The sequence below is a fragment of the Aedes albopictus genome, chromosome 2 (assembly GCF_035046485.1).
Source record: "Aedes albopictus strain Foshan chromosome 2, AalbF5, whole genome shotgun sequence".
NCBI lineage: Eukaryota > Metazoa > Arthropoda > Insecta > Diptera > Culicidae > Aedes > Aedes albopictus.
The window spans coordinates 375,525,713-375,545,418 of record NC_085137.1 but is presented as its reverse complement, the minus strand read 5'-3'; the positions used below and the strand labels follow the sequence as shown (position 1 = coordinate 375,545,418).

The following is a 19,706-nucleotide window of genomic DNA, read 5'->3' as shown; positions in this document are numbered from 1 at the left end:
ATCCGCCAGGGCTCATTAGAGTCTATTCCCAAGCAATAGTTCCAAGTCGGTTGGATTTGAGAAGGTTTTGATGATCGTTACAAATCCTAATAAAAGTATTGTAGGATTTGTGACAGGTTTTGGAACCTTTAACAGCCAGCTGACTTCAAAATGTTGTTTGGGCTCTATTTCCCACGTTTCTCGGTTGATTTTGATTAGTAATTCATTAATGTCATAGTCGCTTTTTCGAATTTTTAGAATGTTAGTTGGTCATATTTTCTTTAAATAAAGCAATTAAAATCGACCGAAGAATTAATAGTGGGAAGGAGATTTGCAGCACTTAATTGTGTTGATAGATTCGAAGCTAACGTGCGAACACTTAAACGCATTGTTGACGTCAATGCGTTCGACGTGACATTTTGGACAAAAACTGACTGCTTTTTATTAACTGAACAACGTTACTTGTGTATGACTAGGTTGGCCCTCCCCCTGGATATTCGATCTTGACGCGATGGGAGGGCTTAACCCATTAGCACTTAAGCGCCAGTTCATTCACCACCGCTTGGACTTTGAGCTAGATATATCTAGTTTACGAGTTGAGCGCAAGTGAAGGAATCGCCGTAAGTGCTAATGGGAACCAAAGGAGTATCCGTCGTGCATTTATCACAAGTCAAAAACAAATTATAATTCAGCTTGCACAGACCTAATCTTTGCATTCTTTGAATTTCCTCAAATTTAACAATAAATGTTAAATTTAACGTAACGCAAGAGTGGGTAGAGGAGGTCTCTGCGTTACACTCATCATTCGTTACTTGAATTCGTTAGTACACAGGATAGGGGACGCTAGGATAAGTTGACTTACAGCTTTACAGATTAGATTCATTACAATTAGAAAATTATGGACTGATTAGGTAAAGATTAAACTGTTGATTTAAGAAATGAGTTTATATTTGTATTTCTTATTTTTATGGGTTTTGTGAATTTATAAAAGTTGACAAATAATCATTATCATTTTTATTTTTGACAAAAATAAGTTGACTGAACTTTTTTGTTTATATATCTTAGACGGTATTATTTCACTGATCAAAAAAGCAGGAATTTAGTTAGGACTTAGGACGGTTGACATTGTAAAGGGTTACGATGGATATAATATTACTTTGGACTGAGATGATCACAGATATGCAGAAGACGACTAGCGAAATTAGAAACACAATTTGATACATTATTGACTATATTTTGACAAATAGGGTTTGACAAATTTCTTACAATATCGAATGGAAGCTCAAAAAGTGTTATCGAACACTGATATGAGAGTTATTTGGGGATGATGCTGGTGCTGTCAATGACTAACATCGGTTATTGACACTATTGGTAATCAGCTTGAAATAATTTTCAGAATGTATTATTAAATAACTGAGGATATTATCTGATTATTGTTTGGGGAAGCTGTTAGAAAACTAGTTGCCCATATCGGCTAAAAACGCTAGCTCTGGTAGCTGTCTTCGAATAATTTTCAGAAATATCAAATCTTTAAAAATAGCTACGACACATTTTTTTTTCTTAAGAATAGTACTCTGAAGGCGTTAACATAGACATAGACACCCTTTTTTTTATCTCTGAATGTTGTCCAGTGACCTCGGAGATTTTCAATTATTGAAATATTGTTCAATTATCAAATCATCTTTGGAGCTTCCATTCGATCAAAACACTAGTGCGATGGGAAAAGTTAAAAACAGTATTTTTTGAAACTATGTACTACGACCCAATGCTAATTACTACACACTTTGCTCAAGTTGACGACATCGTCTAGTCCATCGTGAGTATTGGTCCTAGTAGGGGGAAAGTTGGGAAAGGGTCCAGGCTTTGCTATCAGCTGTCCTGCAGCTCCACCTGGTCACTCTTAAAAAAAAAAAAAAAAAAAAAAAAAAAAAAATCTTACGGTAATCTGCTAGAGAATGGTTTTGACTGCCGTGTATAACTGCAAAAGTAACCGAATATGCACATAACATAAGTGGAACTCCATGGTCAGAGCGAAGGGAAAAGTTGTATGTTTTTCCAGCACGCGAAACTGTTATATATTTCATAAAAGGCGTCGAACTGTCACTTATTTTGGTAAACAAAAAACATCTGATCCAACCAGTATTCCAGTTTTGCAAAGAATACAGGAACGAAGATTGGCATCTGAGATATGCGCAAAACTAGCTGCTGGAAATCCACATATTCATGTTGTCATAAATTCATTGAAATCTTCGAAATAACACATCCCAATTCCACATATCGATCTCCCTTTATATTTAAATCCATAAATCGTACTTTCGACTCGATTTTACAAAGTTTTATTACAATTTATGTCCTATTTTAGATCTCGGCGTGCTGTCAGTCTAGATCTATGAGGTCTTTGTTCTACTTCACAGCAATGAAAAATGGTATACATGCTGAAAAATTATATGGCAATAATGTTATAATGCTTCGATGCCCTGTATACCAGCGTACGAACTCGGAAAAGCATCAACTTTTTGAGCCAGAGTTCCACTTATGTTATGTGTAAACATGCAAATACGGGTGCTTTCTATTTACTTTATTGCTTAGCCTAGAAGGTTCTATGACAAAAGGTCGACGGTCAAAAGGTCGAAGGTGATAAGGTCGGAAAGGTCGAAAGGACAAAAGGTCATAAGGTCGAAATAAAAAAATAACTAGGACAAAAGGTAGAAAAATGTTAACCCCCAAAATACCTCCCCCCCCCCCTTGTGCACGGGCTTGATACAAGTTAACACAATGGCAGGCAAAGAAAGCCCATCATTTAATAACTGTGGAAGTGCTAAAAGAACACTAAGTTGAAAAGATGCAGGCCAAGTAACAATGATAACGTAAAGTAAGAAAGAAGACGATAAGAAGGATAAGTAATTTTCGGTAGTTTTTTTCCCGTTCGACCTTTCAGCTTTGACCACTTGAAAGGACCTTTTATCCTACTTATTTTTTTATTTCGATCTTTTGACCCTTCGACCTTTTGACCCTTCAACCGTTTGACACCGTCGACCTTTTGACCCTTCATCCTTTTGACACCGTCGACCTTTTGACCTTCCTTCCTTCCTTCCTTATGGCTCTACGTCCGCACTGGGACTTGGCCTGCCTCGCTTCAACTTTAGTGTTCTTCGAGCACTTCCTCAGTTATTAAATGATGGTCTTTCTTTGCCTGCCATTGCATGAATTTGTATATTGTGAGGTAAGTACAATTATACTCTATGCCCAGGGAGTCGGGAAAATTTTCCCGACCGGAACGGGAATCGAATCCGGCGTCTCCGGATTGGCGATCCATAGCCTTAACTACTAGGCTAACTGGAGATCCCACCTTTTGTTCTAACCGCCTACAACCGTCCTACAACATCCTACAAAATAAACTTTAGTTTATTCAAATCTGTTCATGTTCAGCAATGTTATAACGTTTTCAAAAATTTTGATGAAAATGGATTTTGTAAAAATACGTTAGAAATGTAAGAAAGTACAGTCCTTTATCATCAAAAATAAACTGGAGTGCTCCACGAACTATTCCTGAAGTGGGCTTATTATCACATACTAGTCCTGACTAATAAATTACGAGTTGTTTGTTTTCGCAACCAGGAGCAGGATTTACAAGATTTTTTGCACATAATACCAAAGGAGATTCATATTCTTGGTGTTATATCTTTGGTTTACAAGGCATGCGGAAAATCACTTTATCTAGATTTTCCGCATGCCCCGTAAATCAGAGATATAATAACAAGAATACGTATCTCTAGAACCATAAATTGCCATTTTGAAGAATTATCCTTTTGGAAACGAAATATATTCATGTGTTGATGTATCGCTACGAGTTGTCAAAAATCTATCGAATCACGTAAATCTATTCTATAATGAGTGATAAAACTCAAAGAATTTGTGTATAATTTCACTAAACTGATTTTTGTGGGAATTCCATCAAGTGGAATCAAAAGTATGTATGTGTTATGTGAAATATTCAAAACCAAAAACAAAACGAAAACGCATAACTGTGAGAATAAGCTAGTAAATATGGATGATAGGATCCTAAAATTTGACTTTCCGAGCAGATCACAATAATGTCTCCACTGAAGCCAGAAACTAACTGTATATGTAACTTAAGTTTTGTATTTTTCTGCGACCTTAACTTAGTTTTGAGTTGTATTTTATTTGAAGTTTGTAGGGTTTTTGTGTTTTTAGGTGTCCAAAATTTTACGTGGACAGGCTTTAAGCAACGTTTGTATTCTTTGGAATCTAATCATTCAACTCCTCCATCCTCTGGATAAGTATAGATTTCTGTTTGAACTGGTTACTAGGTATCAGTAGGTCGGCTCCAAAGGCACGTTCTCCTCAATTTGGGAAATTTGAGCTATCGCCACGAATACGAACCTATTCATCATTTACCTTAGGGAGATGGAAAGGAAAAAAAGGATGGGACAGGGAAAATGACAGATAAGGGAATAGGATCGTCATACACGCATAAGCGTTCCACAATGGGTTCAAACAGCGCCCTGAAAAGGTTCAAGAAAAACAGAACATCCTGAAGATTCGGGTTTCTGTAGTCATTTTCACTTAATAAGTGTTTACCGAGGAAACGCAGTTCGGCTAAAACTGGACAGTTACATATCAAATTATACGAAGTTCCATAATCGGATTCACAGCTATCACATACAATCAGCCTGCACACCAAACGCTTTCAGCAATATTTTGCTGAATTTTGCCGAGCTGAAGGGTGCAGCAAATTTTTTTGCAGAACTTTACTGAATCTCAGCAAAACGTTACTGGTGATCAGCAGAGTTTACTGAACAAATCAGCAAATTTTGCTGAGTTTCAGCAAAATTTTTGCTGAAACTCTCAGCTCGGCAAAATTCAGCAAAATTTTGCTGAAACTCTCAATCGATTTTTTGGTGTGTGCTGAATATTCGCTATGTGATAGCTGAGTCGGCAGTGGCCAGTCAATGCTTTGACCAGAAATCTGCAATTCTGCTTTGAGAGATTTGTAAAATATTGCGCCACCCTTGGAGATGGCTCAGTACAATACAATTTGGTTTGACGACATGACTTCAAAGTATTCCAATATTGTTTGTGCTGAGTGACAGTCCAGGTGTCAATCTGAAGCTTCACGCAACACTTCGATGTCGGAATAAATGCTGCAGTGCGAGCTGCTGCCTTGGCTGCTGCTGTTTCTGGGGGTGGTGATGCCTCCCGCCACCCCATGCAACAACTGCAGCAGCAGTGTTGCTGATAAAACAAAACAAAAAGCCGTTTTTACCCTTCTTACACCCATAAGAAGGGTATAAATACCGCTTGGAAAACCGACTTTCGATCCGAGGCCCGCAGGGCCGAGTCACATATACCAATTAACTCAGCTCGACGAATTGAGCAAATGTCTGTATGTGCGTGTGTGTGTATGTGTGTGTGTGTGTATGTGTGTGTGTATGTATGTTACAAAAAAATGTCACTCACGGTTCTCAGCCGTCTGTTGACCGATTTGAGTTCTCTTGGAAGCAAATGAAAGCTACTACATCCTAGTAGAACGCTATTGAATTTTATTTTGATTGGACGTTCGGTTACCGAGATATCTTTCAAAGAGTGCTAGGGAGTAGTACAACTTAATTATTTTAAAGATTTTTGACAAAGTGTATCACCATAAATTTCACAGTCGTCTATCAACCGATTTGGGTTATTAAGGCCCCAAACGAATGCTACTGCATCCTAGAAGAACGCTTTTGAATTTCATTCCGATTGGATATTTTGTAACCGAGATATCTTTCGGGGAGTACTTTGGAGTAATACAAGTTTATAAGAGGTCTTTGAAAAATACTTCATAATAAATTGACCAGCCGTGTGTCAATCGATTTGAGTTCTCTCATCAGCAAATGAAAGATGCAGCATCCTAGTAGTATGCTATTGAATTTCATTCCGTTTGGACATTTTGTTTCCGAGATATTTTAAGAGTAATAAAATCCACGCTATTGAGAGATTTTTGATAAAATGCATCATAATAAATTTCTCAGCCGTCTGTCAACCGATTCGGGTTCTCTTACCATCAAATGAAAGCTACAACATCCTCGTACAATTGTATTGAATTTTATTTTGATTGGACATTTAGTTACCGAGGTTATATAAATGACGCTTGGTTTCGATCTATAACCATATAGAAACAGACGTAACTCTTAGAACAAGTTTCATTGAAAAAAATCGTCATCAAAACATAACCGCCCAATCCTAAACGTACTGTGCTTGGCCGGGCAATCACTAGGTGGCAGTAGTGAGCAAACGTCAAACAGAAGCAGAAACGACGCCAAAACAGCGAGTGATCAATCGACCTATTATTTACCGAAAATTTGAATCAACCGTTAAAAAGGTGATCGATGAGAAGCGAGCGGAGTGTGACGTCTGTTTCTCTGTGCCATCACCATGTGTCCCAAGTACTTTGGATCTAATTTAGTCAACTGATAAAGAATATTTGACAAAGTGTATCTCGATGATTTGTTTACCCATGTATTAATAGATTGGCAGTTAACAAGAGATACAATATTCCAGAATATGTAAGCTATTGTTTAAACATTCCACACAAGATTCTAGGATATTCTGGCTGGCATTTCTGGTAGTTGAGCCCATGGTCGATGATTCTATTATGGAAAGCAATCAACTTGATGCCAAATCTACAATATTTTTTAGAATGACCAAAAATCACAATCATACATACGAATAATACAACAATAATTTTAATAAGTGTAAGAAGGGTTCTGTTCACCATAGGTGGATTAATTCAGGTTTTTGTATCACTAATCGGTAATAAAACAATATTTTTTTCCACAAGCATCCAATCGTTTTGCAGTCTTCGAAAGAAAGTTTCATTAATGATTTTTCTACAAGAAGCGTTGATCGATTTGAATTAAGGAAATAAAGGGCGACCTCTGGGATTTTTTGTTTGAAAGTGTAACGTTTCCCATAGTAAATCCTATGCAAACTTTGAACCGCTTGCGCTAAATTATAGTTTCACCGATTGCGCTGAAATTTTGCACAGTTCATATGGGACCTGAATGGGATCGAAAAAGTCGACTGGAGCGAGGATTTATTTTTCCCATACAAGCGTGTCCCATACTACTGCCTATATGGGTTCGCTTAATGCGTTTTCGCCATTGGCGTTTTTCAATTGACCACAATTTAATTCGTCGTTGATGTTTCCTTTTTGTGCTGTGATTGTGAAGTGCGTTATCTTGTCTAGTTTGGGTAGTGGCTACGGCAAGGAAACCTCAGATCAATTTTCAGCGTAAAAAGCGTATGTAGCCCAAGTGGATCTACTCCACAAAGTTCATTTTCGTAGGGTAACTTCTGTTTAGGTTACCTTGTGAACCCAGCTTTGCTTTTTTCATTATAGATGAACTGTCGTGCCTCGAGCATGCTATATTTTAGAATAACGTTGACAGTATGTTTCAACCTTTCCTTATGGATGCCATCAAGCAAGCTCTTGTTTTCAGCATCTTTTCGCTGATATTTGGCATCTGAAGTAGCTCAAACATTGATTTGAGATGCTTCAGTTTGATGGAATACTTAGGTAGTACAGTTCATGGTTAACTTAACATAGAATTGCACCTAACCCAACTCTGCATGAGCAGAATTTGTCATGAGTTGACTAATTGGCATGTGTCAGATGAGGACTCTCCATTTGACCTTTTTGCACTATGGAGTGTTCCTTCGCAAACTTTGCGTATTCAGGCGTCCCTGCTCAACAAGCTAGGGAACCTGTAATAATTGATTGCGATCACATTTTATGGATAACTCGCTTCCATTGCTACTCCAAGAGAGTTTTATTATGGTTTTGTTATTACAACGCCCTTCATTGTGGTATACCATAGCTACTGCTTTGAAAGAAGCTTGTCCTCTGCGGTCTGTGCGGATCGCAAGAGGTATTCCTAAATGGAACTCGGACCTGTTCAAGTTCTAAATATCTTCGGATAAATTAGTCTTTTGTATAGCTACGAATCTTTAGCTTCTACCCCGAGGATTGTAGCTATAGAATCGATTTAGTGACCACTAAAAAGCTCTGCTTACTTCAAATCTCCTGGAGCAAATGGGGCTTTATCCTATTTTTCTCCAGAGGGATTTGAGTTTTTCAAACATGTTTTGAACTCTTGTAGGTTTCTATTTGGTATTTCCATGGCATGAAATTACTCTGTAGTTTTATCCCGAAAGGGTGCGTGCGTTGTAAAAAGAAGGAATAAGTTCCAGATTTATCTGGTTACGTCGTTTTTTTCTGAAATGCTCGAAACGCATTGTCGATTATCACATCTGTGATGTTCGTCTGGCTAACATGCCTGTTCATGTGAACTCACATGTCTCCCAATTTGGGATGTCCACAGTGACTCTTTTACATAAAGTTGTATACGTTTTCAAGAAAGCACTCGGCGCTCAAACGTAGTTTTTGCTTGGGTGATTTCTTGAATATTGAGGATGCTTTTGATGATGTGCCTTTCTATGCCATATTGAAAGTCGCATGACGTCGCAAGCTACCTCCAATGAGCTATAGGCTCTTTGTACGCTTATGCGTTTTACAGTGTCCTTTTCAGGGCACTGATTAATCCCGTTGTGGTATGAGCTATGAGCTCTCGTTGCGCTTATGCGTTCATTCACTCTTCTAGGGCACCCCTTCCTATTTCATCACCTTTCCCTTTCCCAATTCCCATCCCTTGTCCCATTCTCCCTCAGGTAAATGATGAAATAGGCTCATATGTATGGCGATGGCACAAATATCCCAAATGGAGGATAACATGCCTCTGGAGCCGGCCTTCTGATACCTGATACACAGAAAGAAAAAATGAATAATAACCCTAGTGCAAAGCATAATTTCGTTGAAAAACGGATCGTATAATTTACGTTTTAACACAAATTTATGCTAAAAATCATGCACATACAGAGAATGCTAGTGATCATTCGATGTTACGCGAGAGTTATTACAATTCATCTATGTTTATCGTAATTTTACACGATTTTCGTTTAATCCACCAGTCCGCCGACGGCGCGGATGACAGCTGCTGAGGCAGCCATATTGCTAGCTCCTATTGATCGGTATTTATTGTGGTTTAGTTTCGCGTTATTAACCGAAGGAAAATTATGTTTTCGGTTGCAAATCGCAGTGACAAACAAAATTTATATTGGTGAGAGTTATTTGGCAAGTGAGAAAATGGTGTAGATGTGCAAATACGAGTGAATTCAAGAGCATTAAGGTTGATCAGCCAAAGAAGAAAATGTATGAGAGGAATAGTGTCAGTGATTTAGGAACAAATAAAATTTGCATAAGTAATGAATTTGTTTTACTAACAATCCAACAAAATCCCCATTTCTGGATCCTCATCCTTCAGCGCGTCCATGCACCGAACTTGTTTTCCACTTTGTTGTTTTCACCTTCGTTGTGCATTAAGGTACACCGGGGCAAGTTGAAACGGGTGGGGCAAGATGAAACACGAAGTTTTGAAATAGATTTCAATACAATTTGGAAATGTATCCATCGCTAAAAGATTGTTTGAATCAAAAACTATGTGTTATGGCGATCAAACTGTTTATCATTATTAGGAAACATCATGTAAACCCGCTGTTTCATCTTGCCCCACCCGTTTCAACTTGCCCCGGTGTACCTTACAGATAATTGAAACGAATATTCCAATTAGAAACAGAGCTGCGTGGATTGGATCTTAATGAAATTTACATGAATCGTGTAAAACTGAAAGCTTGTGTAATTTTCAGAGAAATTGAGCATTCCAGTTGTGTGCATGATTTCTAATGTAAAATTCATTGAAATTTTCCATCTGTGTACCTGAACTGGCTATACCTTGAAAATGGTCAAACTTATCGCAGTTTTTTTTCCCCTATTCGAAAGATTATTGAATTTTATATCAAATGACATTTTTGAATCGATTAGATTAGTTAAATAACTAAGTTTTCTAGAGCAAATAGCTCAAAAGTAGCTTTTAATTGATTTTTGTCAATTATCTTGAAAAAATGCGTAATGAATTAAATTTTTTTTTATGCAAAGTTGTAGCCCTTGTTCCACACTACAATTCGTTCTTTGACACCAAACTTCTAGCTCTTCTTGCACCGACTTTTCGAACTAAAACTGCGATAAGTTTGACCATTTTAAAGTTATAGCCAGTTGAGGTAATAATAGTCAAACACATGGGACGTTCAATAACTACGCAACGGTTGGAATTTGACCATATGCGTAGAACTTTTTTTTACCATTTATGGCCCTCTATCACCCTTTAAAAAGTTTGCACTCAAGAATCTACCATCCTGTAAAACTTTGAATGGCCTTCGTAAATATTATTTTCCAGATCCAGATACAGCTGAAATTTTATGTAGTTTATACGGGACCAAAATAGAATTCATGATCATGACTCCATTTATCGTGGTGTGGCTGGTTAAGGAGGTATCATGAAATTCTAGTGTATCACATCACATCTGCTGCTGAGAAAAAGCGAAGAGTTCTATAATAGTTAAAAAAAAGTTTCCTTAATTAAACATGAAATTGATGCATGGGAAACACAAATTGTTACCATTCCATGGCACTTCTCCGTTACGATGACCTTACAGTAGGTACCGCTGTAGATAATCGGGTAAACTGATTGAAGCGTCCATGTCTTATCATCGCTGATGGGTGGTAATACACATATACACGTTCATATGACTCACTCTTTCGTTGAACTGTTCTTCATTCATTATCAACAATGCCAATGGAATTCAACTTTGTCCAACCGAACAGTAGGGTGGCTCAACAACGCTGATGTGAAGTTTGGCTAACCAGGTTCTGAGTGCATTGGTAAACATTTAGAAAAATCCATTGGAAGGGGTCTTTAGCGTACGTGAGATAAATCCGATACCAAAATGATATTGATCGATATTCTCCCTAAACCATTTCGGTATTATCGATAATATTAGTCACAGCCTAAACTACCCATGATCACATAGTTGACGTAACCACCATTGACCATTGACCATTAATATCTATCACATGCGCATAATTGTGACTAGTTTTATTTAATAGAGCACAAGATCTCATCACTAGCTAGATGTCAACGTGAAAAAAAACGCAAAATTTTCATTATTCATTGTTAAAATTTTAAAAGTGTGTTGAAAACTACAGTGGCGCTTACGTCAACTGCGAATATGGGCAGTAAACGACTAATTCTGTTTGGATGACGTTTGTTATAGGATACATCAAAGCTAATTGATGATGTATGAACCTTTTTCTTAAGCTTAATTCTTTGAACACGCAGGTTTTATATTATAGCGAAAGATATACTGAAAAACTTGCGTGTTCGTGGAATAACTTAGGGACTGTATATATAGAGACACGCAAAGACAACTTCTTTTGAGTGTTGTTCTTCTTCTTCGCCCGACTTTGTTTTCACAATTTTGCTGGCGTGCTCGATAGGTAGCCGATTTGACAGTTCGATAGGTAGATTTGGTTTCACTCTTTGCGGGACTGTGTTATAAACAGACTGTAGAATAACTGTAAGCATAAGTAAATTGAATTAATTACTGTTTCGTTTTATTCCCACTAAGTCTTGTATCCAATGACAGATATGACTGTCGTAGGATGCAAACAGTATGTCATATATGGAATTAAACTACAGTAGGGGTCACGAAACAGATTAAATTGCTGCGTAAGCCATGATTTTCTGCTTATTTGAAATGTTTCACAATTTTGCGAATAAAATAATCAACGATTGCCTTGGTGATCGCGAAGTTTAATCAGTTTAATCAGTTTACGCTGTTTAGTGAATCACCCTAGTATTTATTTAATTCTGTTTTCTTTCCTTATGCTTTGATTAAAAGCAATAACAATTGATGAACCAAAGGAGCTTGTGTTATAGCTGGTGTGTTAATTTGTGTACTGCTCCCATTCGGACCACCCTACTGAACTAAAATGTCTTGTCATTTACTTTCTGCTCAATGATTTCCGTAATCTGGTGAATGCCGATAGGTTTAAGCCTTCAGTTGCGGAATCAACATAGCTTTTCTAGGTTTGACAAGATTTTAAATCATACACTTTGCCAATATAGCTAAACTAGGTATGGGCACTTAGTCTTCTACATCTTCTTCTTCAATTAGGTTAGTGAAAGGTTAGTTATCAGTGATAATTTCAAATATGTTAATTTATGTGTGGACTGTGGATACATGTTTTCCTGTCTAAATGATCTGTTCGTGTCGTCTTACATATCTGTATTATATTCTCTTTTATCTAGTTCATTCTGACAAGGCTCAATTGTGTATTACGCTTAACGGAGCCAATGCCTTGTTCATCTATATCAGATTTACATCCTAAATGTTGTAGAATTTGCTTCTATGTTAACTGTTTCCTTTATTTCTGTGTCTTTGTAGAAACGCACGATGGTGCACAGTGGTGCGTACCTTTCGCACTATCTGCTGCGACCACCTCCGTCATCGTCAGCAATATCTCAGCTGTATTCTACCGCCATCGTTGCTAGTAGCTGTCGCCGTCGGAAAACTACTGTCTTTCGAGAGACATCCGGCAAATCAGCTCCGCTGCTAAAAACCCGAAATTTGTCAATTCAGATTGTGGCTGCCGCAGAAAAACTAAGATCCCTGTATGGTCTGAAGCTGCAAGAACTGGCAAAGGTGGTCTTATTATCTAGATTTGAGAGGGACTCAGTCCCCAGAGCAAAACTACTCCTACTTGACCAGTCGAGGTTAGATTGAGACCTGTCACTGAGAATAACACTGTGAGACTGTGATAGGGACGGATCTCGAGAGGCACATACTAACACCTAACACATAGCACGTGGTTTTCGAGGAGCGTTAAGAGATTAGTAGATCTAGCGATCGTAGTAGTAAGGGCAGCGGAGAGTGAAGGATAATCAAGAGGTTAGCTTATACGGCAAAAGCAATGTATTCCGAAACAATCTCGGAATTGGACACGATAGCCAATGTGATCGGTCTGCGGGGTGTAGGAACGAGTACATTAACGAAGTTTGTCGATATGTGGTACCACGTCTTCCTGTGGGCTCTGTTCTCGTCGATTGTTATTCATACCGGTGCAGCGGTAATTGCGTTCGTGACGCTGCGTAAGCACAAGTTCGGTCGGTTCTTCTCAATTTTTATCCTAGTGATGGGTGTCGTATCTCCAGTTACCGGAGGCACCGTCAGTAGTGCCACCATTGCCTTTGTACATAGAGCCTCGAATCTACCGATGTCGCCTATTCTGGCGATGGTGTACGGTGTCGGGCAGACCATACTGTCTGCTTGTCTCGGGTTCACGCGGCTGCTGGCAACACTGTAAATGCTATTCGTATCCCATGCACACGGTCTGCCAGGGCGGACAACATCCCACTTAAATACAAATACATCCATTCATGTAAACGTAAACACATCTAAATTATTGTACTAGTGGAAATTCTAAATAGAACAAAAAACGTTAGCCATTTTACGATAGTCCAGTTTTTATCAAAATGCGCAAGAGAAGAAGGAAAAAACGAACGAATAGAGCATCCCTCGGGAGAACCACATAAGGGCCATATATCTCGACGCGACACGAGACAAGGTTAATATCTATTTCAATAAAAATAATATTGTTTTAAAACAATGATACAAGCTAATCTGTTGTAACAGGCAAAGACGGAAGGAAACAAAGCTAAGACTAAAAGGAATAAGCCACTAGCAGCTAAAGGGAGAGACAAAAAAAGGAAAAGAAAAGAGGCAGAAACGATTATTATACATAGTCAAAACAACAAGAAATGAAATAGTGATATATACCTAAAACAAATAATTGAAACTAATTAGTAGAAACAATTAAATGGGAAAAAGAGCAAACCTAGTTAAAGCAAATCAAACGCCACTAAAGCAAAACCTAAATGTGCTATTTACCGACCATTATCATCGTTATCAACCTGGCATCATCATGGTCATCATTGCGCTTTCGATACATCATTCGCCTCTCTTGTGTTCTGTATCTTTTTCCCATTTTTATCACGGACTCTGCTAAAACTGCATCACTGTCCGCCATATCTCTGTATAATGTAGAAACGGGAAACATCGTTGCGCCACAAAAATATTTATTTGTCATTTTGTGCTTTCTCCCATTGTCTATATCTACACATATTGGTTTCTGTCAGTCTCTCAAATAGTAGAAATAGTTATATTCACTAATTATTAGTTTTCCTTTTTCTCGTTCCTGTTGTTCGACTTTCCTCTTGACATTCGCCGTAGAATTAGTATAGTGAAGAAATAAGTTTTGTATATTTGTTCCACTAGCTTAGTTTCAACTCTGCATATTTATTAGTAGGTAGAGAGGGCTTGTATGTATATTTTTGTTTAGTTTTTTTTATCGATGATAAAAATGAAGAAGAGGAAAAGTCAAAATTTATCCAATGTGTATCTTCATTACTATGCGGAAAAGTGTAAAGAATCAGTAACTGATAATTTTGAGAGTGATTTAGGAATCGAACGATTGGTTTATTTGGGAGAAAAAAATAAACGATAAGCATCATCCAAGAAGTTATGAAGGAAAGATCATTGTGTTAAAGCCAAAGTCAAATTATCTTTAAATTAAGGTAATTATTTGCTGTGACAAGCAATGGCAACACAATATCTATCACAAGCTACACTTCTTCTTGGATGCATAAATTGGAGCAGGTTTTAATCATAAATAAATAAAAGTCAATGAATCGATAGTAAAAAGCAATGTAAAACATCATTTGAAACAAATGTCCCTGATTTAAGTATTATAGTGTAGAGCATGGAGTAGGGTGGCTCATTCTGACATTAATCAACATCACATAATAGGGCGGATGCTTGCTTCAGCCTTGACTTCGGCCCAGGTAAGATTTCTATCGACTTTCTTCATTTCCTTGTTGAGGTACCGCAGCCACGAGCCCCTGAGTCTGCCACTGCTGTGCTATCCTTGCGGATTGCAATCCAGAGCTTCCTTGCAAATTCATACACGCTTAAACTGCTCCGCACATCGCATGAGTAACAGTTACTCACTGTGGAGCATCGCTGCAAATCCGGGAGAATGTGTGAAAATTATGTGTACGTCTTACTCACGCCGTGAGCTGTTGGCCTGTTACTCATTTTTGAGCTCCTGGCTTTTGTTGACAAACGCTCCAAAAACCGAGCGTTTGTCAAAAGTGTTCAACAAAAAAATAAAAAGAAAAGTTTTTTTTTGTGATGATCCTTTTGGGTAAGTATTAAATTAAAAATTAATTGAAATAAACTGTTAAATCTTGTTTTTATTTGTTTTAGTCGATAAACTGTATCACTGGATGTCCGTTGGCAATGATAAATTGTCATCGGAAGAGGACACCCGATGCGAAGCCGCCACGAGTTCAAGTGGTTGTATCAACTCATGTGAATACAAATTTTAATACTAATAATTTAATAAGTTTATTAAATATTTAATAACCTCGAACCATTGTTTTTTATTCATCTAAAAACAAAAAATAATTAATTTAGTCAAATGAGTAACTATCACACATTTTCAGAGCAAGCGAAGCATTCGCATTTATGTGTAACACTTACTCATTCTTCCGGAATGTTTTCGAAACGCTTCAATGTGTGAAGCTTACTCATGCTGCTTTGGCTAGCAAGCATTAGCTCAAAAATGAGTAAGGCCCCCCTTGCTCACTTTAGGAGTGCCATGGGATGAATACAAATTTGAGTAGATCTAGCTCATTTTTGAGTGAACCGACTTCTGCGTGTATAAACCTTTTCGTAGTGTGTGGTCAACGCACCTCCATTGCACGCAAAAACGGCCTCGCTCAAAAATGTGTTCGGCCTGCACATTTTTAGTAAACATCCATGCCGCACATGACTGTGTTCGAAACACACATTTTTTTAAAATTGCTCGTACGCTCATATGAGCATGTATTTTGCAATAATTTCGACATGGCAACCTCACTGGGTTTGTAAACCACCTTCAAATACCGAAAAATATTGATATTTTGCAAAAATGTGAGCGTGCGAGCAATTTAAAAAAATGTGTGTTTCCAACACAGTTCCTGTGCGGCATGGGCGCTACTCAAAAATGAGAGCTTTTATTTTAGAGAGTGCATGTCTGATTACATCGTCGACGGAGCTTAATCATTAGAGATCCAGTTGTGAGGCCTCCTGCCATGGTAAAGGTAGGGTAACTTGTAATGTGGTGTGTTCGGAGGTTCAATCACCGACGAACCGACGTGACAGCTAGAACAAATAAATTCAATTTTTTTGTCCCCGACGCCATGACTCCAAGTGTCTCTCTACCGCCTACCTGATGTTCATTGATTACAAAAAGCTTTCGACGAAAACATGTGGGAAGCCCTCAGGCGCAAACTTGTCCCTGAGAAAATCATCGGCCTCATGAAGCACAGTATAGGGCATTTTCATGCAGAGTACTGCACAACCGTGTGCACAACGGTGTTTTGTCCGATCCCATCCGGATTGCTGCTGGAGTGAGATAGGATATCCTATCACCGCTACTGTTCCTTATCTTAATCGATGAGATGCTGGTAGGTACGATTGGTCGTGAATCAAACCGTGGGTTGCTGTGGCAGCCCAATACAATGGCAATGGAGCACCTAAAAGACTTCGAATTGGCTGATGACGTTGCTCTCCTAGCTCAACGGCGCCCTGCTATGCAGAGCAAGCTCGATGATCTTGCCTATCGCTCCTCAGCGGCAGATCTTACCATCAACGTCAACAAGATCAAATCATTGGATGCAAACACGGTCAACCCTTCCAGCTTTACGGTCGCTGGCAATCAGTGGTGCATGTTGAAAGTGTGGGATGCAAAACTACTCGCTACATACCACCCTGGAAATCGACAGTATTCTACACAGTTCGAAAAAACCCTGAAAAATTATGACGGATCGAATGTAACAACACGGAGAAAAATAATTAGTACACGGAGAAAAATCAGGCTGGTTTGAAACAACAAACGCGTTGGTTGATTTATTCTATTGAAAAATAGTTGTTACAAATTGGAGTTTTGTTGATTCAAACTAACTTCGTTGGTTTGTTATCAACTACAAAATTTGTTGTTTCTACTAACAACAAACGAACAGAGCTGTGATAGAATCAAACTGCTAGATTTGTAGTTTTCTAACAAGAATGTAGTTTGTTTTAACTAAAATTTAGATTATTTTTATTCGATGGGCAATCGATGATTCAAACTAAAATTTTAGATTGGTTTAACCATTTCTGCCGGTTGAATTAATATTTTGGTTTGTTAAAATTTTGTCGCGTCGACGGTGCTCTCTACTCGTATAGCTACTTGTTTGTTTGTGTCTACTGTGTTTTGCTGCTGATTGAAAGTGTGAAGAACTTCCATATTTTCACAGCTCCGCCATAATTTGAGACATTTTTCTAATCTGATTTGCGCAAAGGGCATCACCGGCAAGCAAGTAAGTTTTTTTTTCTTTTCCATAGAATGTTATTATCTATTTCTTAACTATTGATTGTTTTTCTTGTAGGCGTACATCTCAGACAAGGAGGAGTCATCATGGAGAAAAAAATATGGAAGAGGAATGAAAAAACAAATCCCAGGAATGGAGTGTCCGGCTTACAGTAAGGATATAGCAGGTTCTCTCTCTGCGGCCTAAATCCGCTGTTAATATCAGAAGGTATGACAAATGAGTATATTTTCGAGTGTTCTACAAAGAACATGTTTTTTTATCTTATTATTTTAGTGAGACTTCAGTAGTCGGAGCCGTTCCGAAGACAATGACGAAAAATACCTCGATGGCTGCTGGATGACTGCAAAACCAGACAGCTCCGGTATGGAGGAAGCATCCTAAGGCACGACAAAAAGAACTCTCGCACGTCCTTGAATGACACACTACCAGCAACAACTTCGGATGGAGATGATCACCAAATTGCACATAGAATTGTATGAATTATGTATTTGCCCCAGTATTGTAAAACATCGCAATTCGATGCACAAATAAATAGGATGCACGAGAGAATTCTCTTATTAAATTACAATTCAATTTTTATTTGAATTCAATATTCAGTACCAACCATGATAATATGCGGGTAAATTTGAACGAAGGCGTTAGTAATTTCAACCGATTGAATTCGTTTGTTTCAACCGGCAGTGAAGGTTGATTATAATTCAAATTTGTTAGAAACAAACTATGAATATTTGTTAAAACAACTACCAGAATTGTTTGTTTTTGTGACTGTCAACCGACAAAATAGTATTTTCAAACCAGTGTTGGTAGAATTTACCTCCCAGATTGGCTGAAATTATAATCACTAACTTTGGTTTGTTTCAACTAATGTGGGCAGTTAAAATAAACTAATATTCCGGTTGTGCCCAGTTCAACCTGAAATTCCGGTTAAATCTAACTAAAATCCGTTTGTGTTTACTAATTATTTTTCTCCGTGTTATATTGGCGATTAAATCAACGCACGCCACCGGGACAGCTTTAGCATCGTGGATCAGGAGCAACAGAATCCGAAGCAGATATGATCAATCCAACTCCGAATCGTAAGTTCAAACCTACATCACTACAAAAATCAGCAAAAAAGTACCACCTAGCACCGGCTGGAATTCGCCTTGACGGAGGCTCTCTGAGAGAATTGCGCTGTGCGTGAAAACAATTTTTTTTAACATGGGAAAGGATAGGAGCTGCATTTTCAAATGCTTCTAAAATATTTTAGGGACCTCAGATTGAAAAAAGTGTTAATGTTTTGCAATATACTTTCAATTTGCTACATTATAACTGGTTTTAGACAAAAAGTTTTTAAATCACAATGTTATGTCTATAATATAGAGAATCAAAATCTCATTCGATAACATTAAGAACGTTTTGCTTAAAAAAAATTCTATAAAGAATTAGAAGCATTTGAAAATGCAGCTCCTATCCTTTCGCATGTTAAAAAAATTGTTTTCACGCACAGCGCAATTCTCTCAGAGAGCCTCCGTCAAGGCGAATATGGAAGGACGATGAAGCGGGGAAGCAGGCTGAGAGAACGAGACGTCAATCTATTTTTGTTTTTTTTTTGCTCGACGAGGCGTTACGCTTCTTTGACATTTCGTCACGACATTCCTGAAGGGATAGCACTAAGACAGCCCGTTATTTTGCCAAAACCTGCTGTGAGGTAGCACTATAGGCACCGACGAACCGACGTGACAGCTAGAACAAACAAATTCAAATTTGTTGTCTTCGACGCCATGATGAAAAATAGCCAAACACTACCGCCACCTCTATAACAATTCGCGTTGATTTGATAGCTTGACTCCAAACCCCCGTGTGTTCATATAGGAAAAGGTTCGCGTCTGCGCTGATTTGACAGAAGCATTCGCTCGCTGCGCTGGTCGACCGTTAAATTTAGGGGGGACACTTTTGAAGACACTACTGTCACGTCGGTTCGTCGGTGCTATAGGCACACATACGGCTAATTAGCATTATACGCCTTGTCGTAAAGGCTACTATAATGCTGAAGGAATGCTATTTTAAATGCTTACTGGTTACTTGGGGTCCAATAACCCGTGAAAATCAATAGCATCATCAACATTGTTGTCACTTCGTAAAATGGCTCATTCCTGAAGCGCGAATTCTTGTAGAAAAGTTTACGCTCGCGGTTACTAGGGTAACGGTCGAATTTTGGACCCCTAGAGGATATTAGTTTAAATTCAAGCTAAAATTAAACAGATTCAGAGGATGTTACACATAATGATGACCGTAAAAGCATAGACTAATTTC

General features: G+C 38.2%; 1 protein-coding gene across 1 annotated transcript; it reads left to right on the top strand.

The window, feature by feature from the left end:
- Nucleotides 1–11,943: 11,943 nt before the first annotated feature.
- LOC109422596 (transmembrane protein 170A) lies at nt 11,944–14,697 on the top strand. Its single transcript, XM_019697405.3, has 2 exons — nt 11,944–12,122; nt 12,382–14,697. Exon 2 carries the CDS (start codon nt 12,908–12,910, stop codon nt 13,298–13,300), a length of 393 nt encoding a protein of 130 aa, XP_019552950.3. The 5' UTR covers nt 11,944–12,122; nt 12,382–12,907; the 3' UTR covers nt 13,301–14,697.
- Nucleotides 14,698–19,706: the final 5,009 nt, after the last annotated feature.

Excerpts from the sequence above, each read along its gene's own strand:
- LOC109422596 (XM_019697405.3), top strand. The coding sequence starts at position 12,908 with ATGTATTCCGAAACAATCTCGGAATTGGACACGATAGCCAATGTGATC.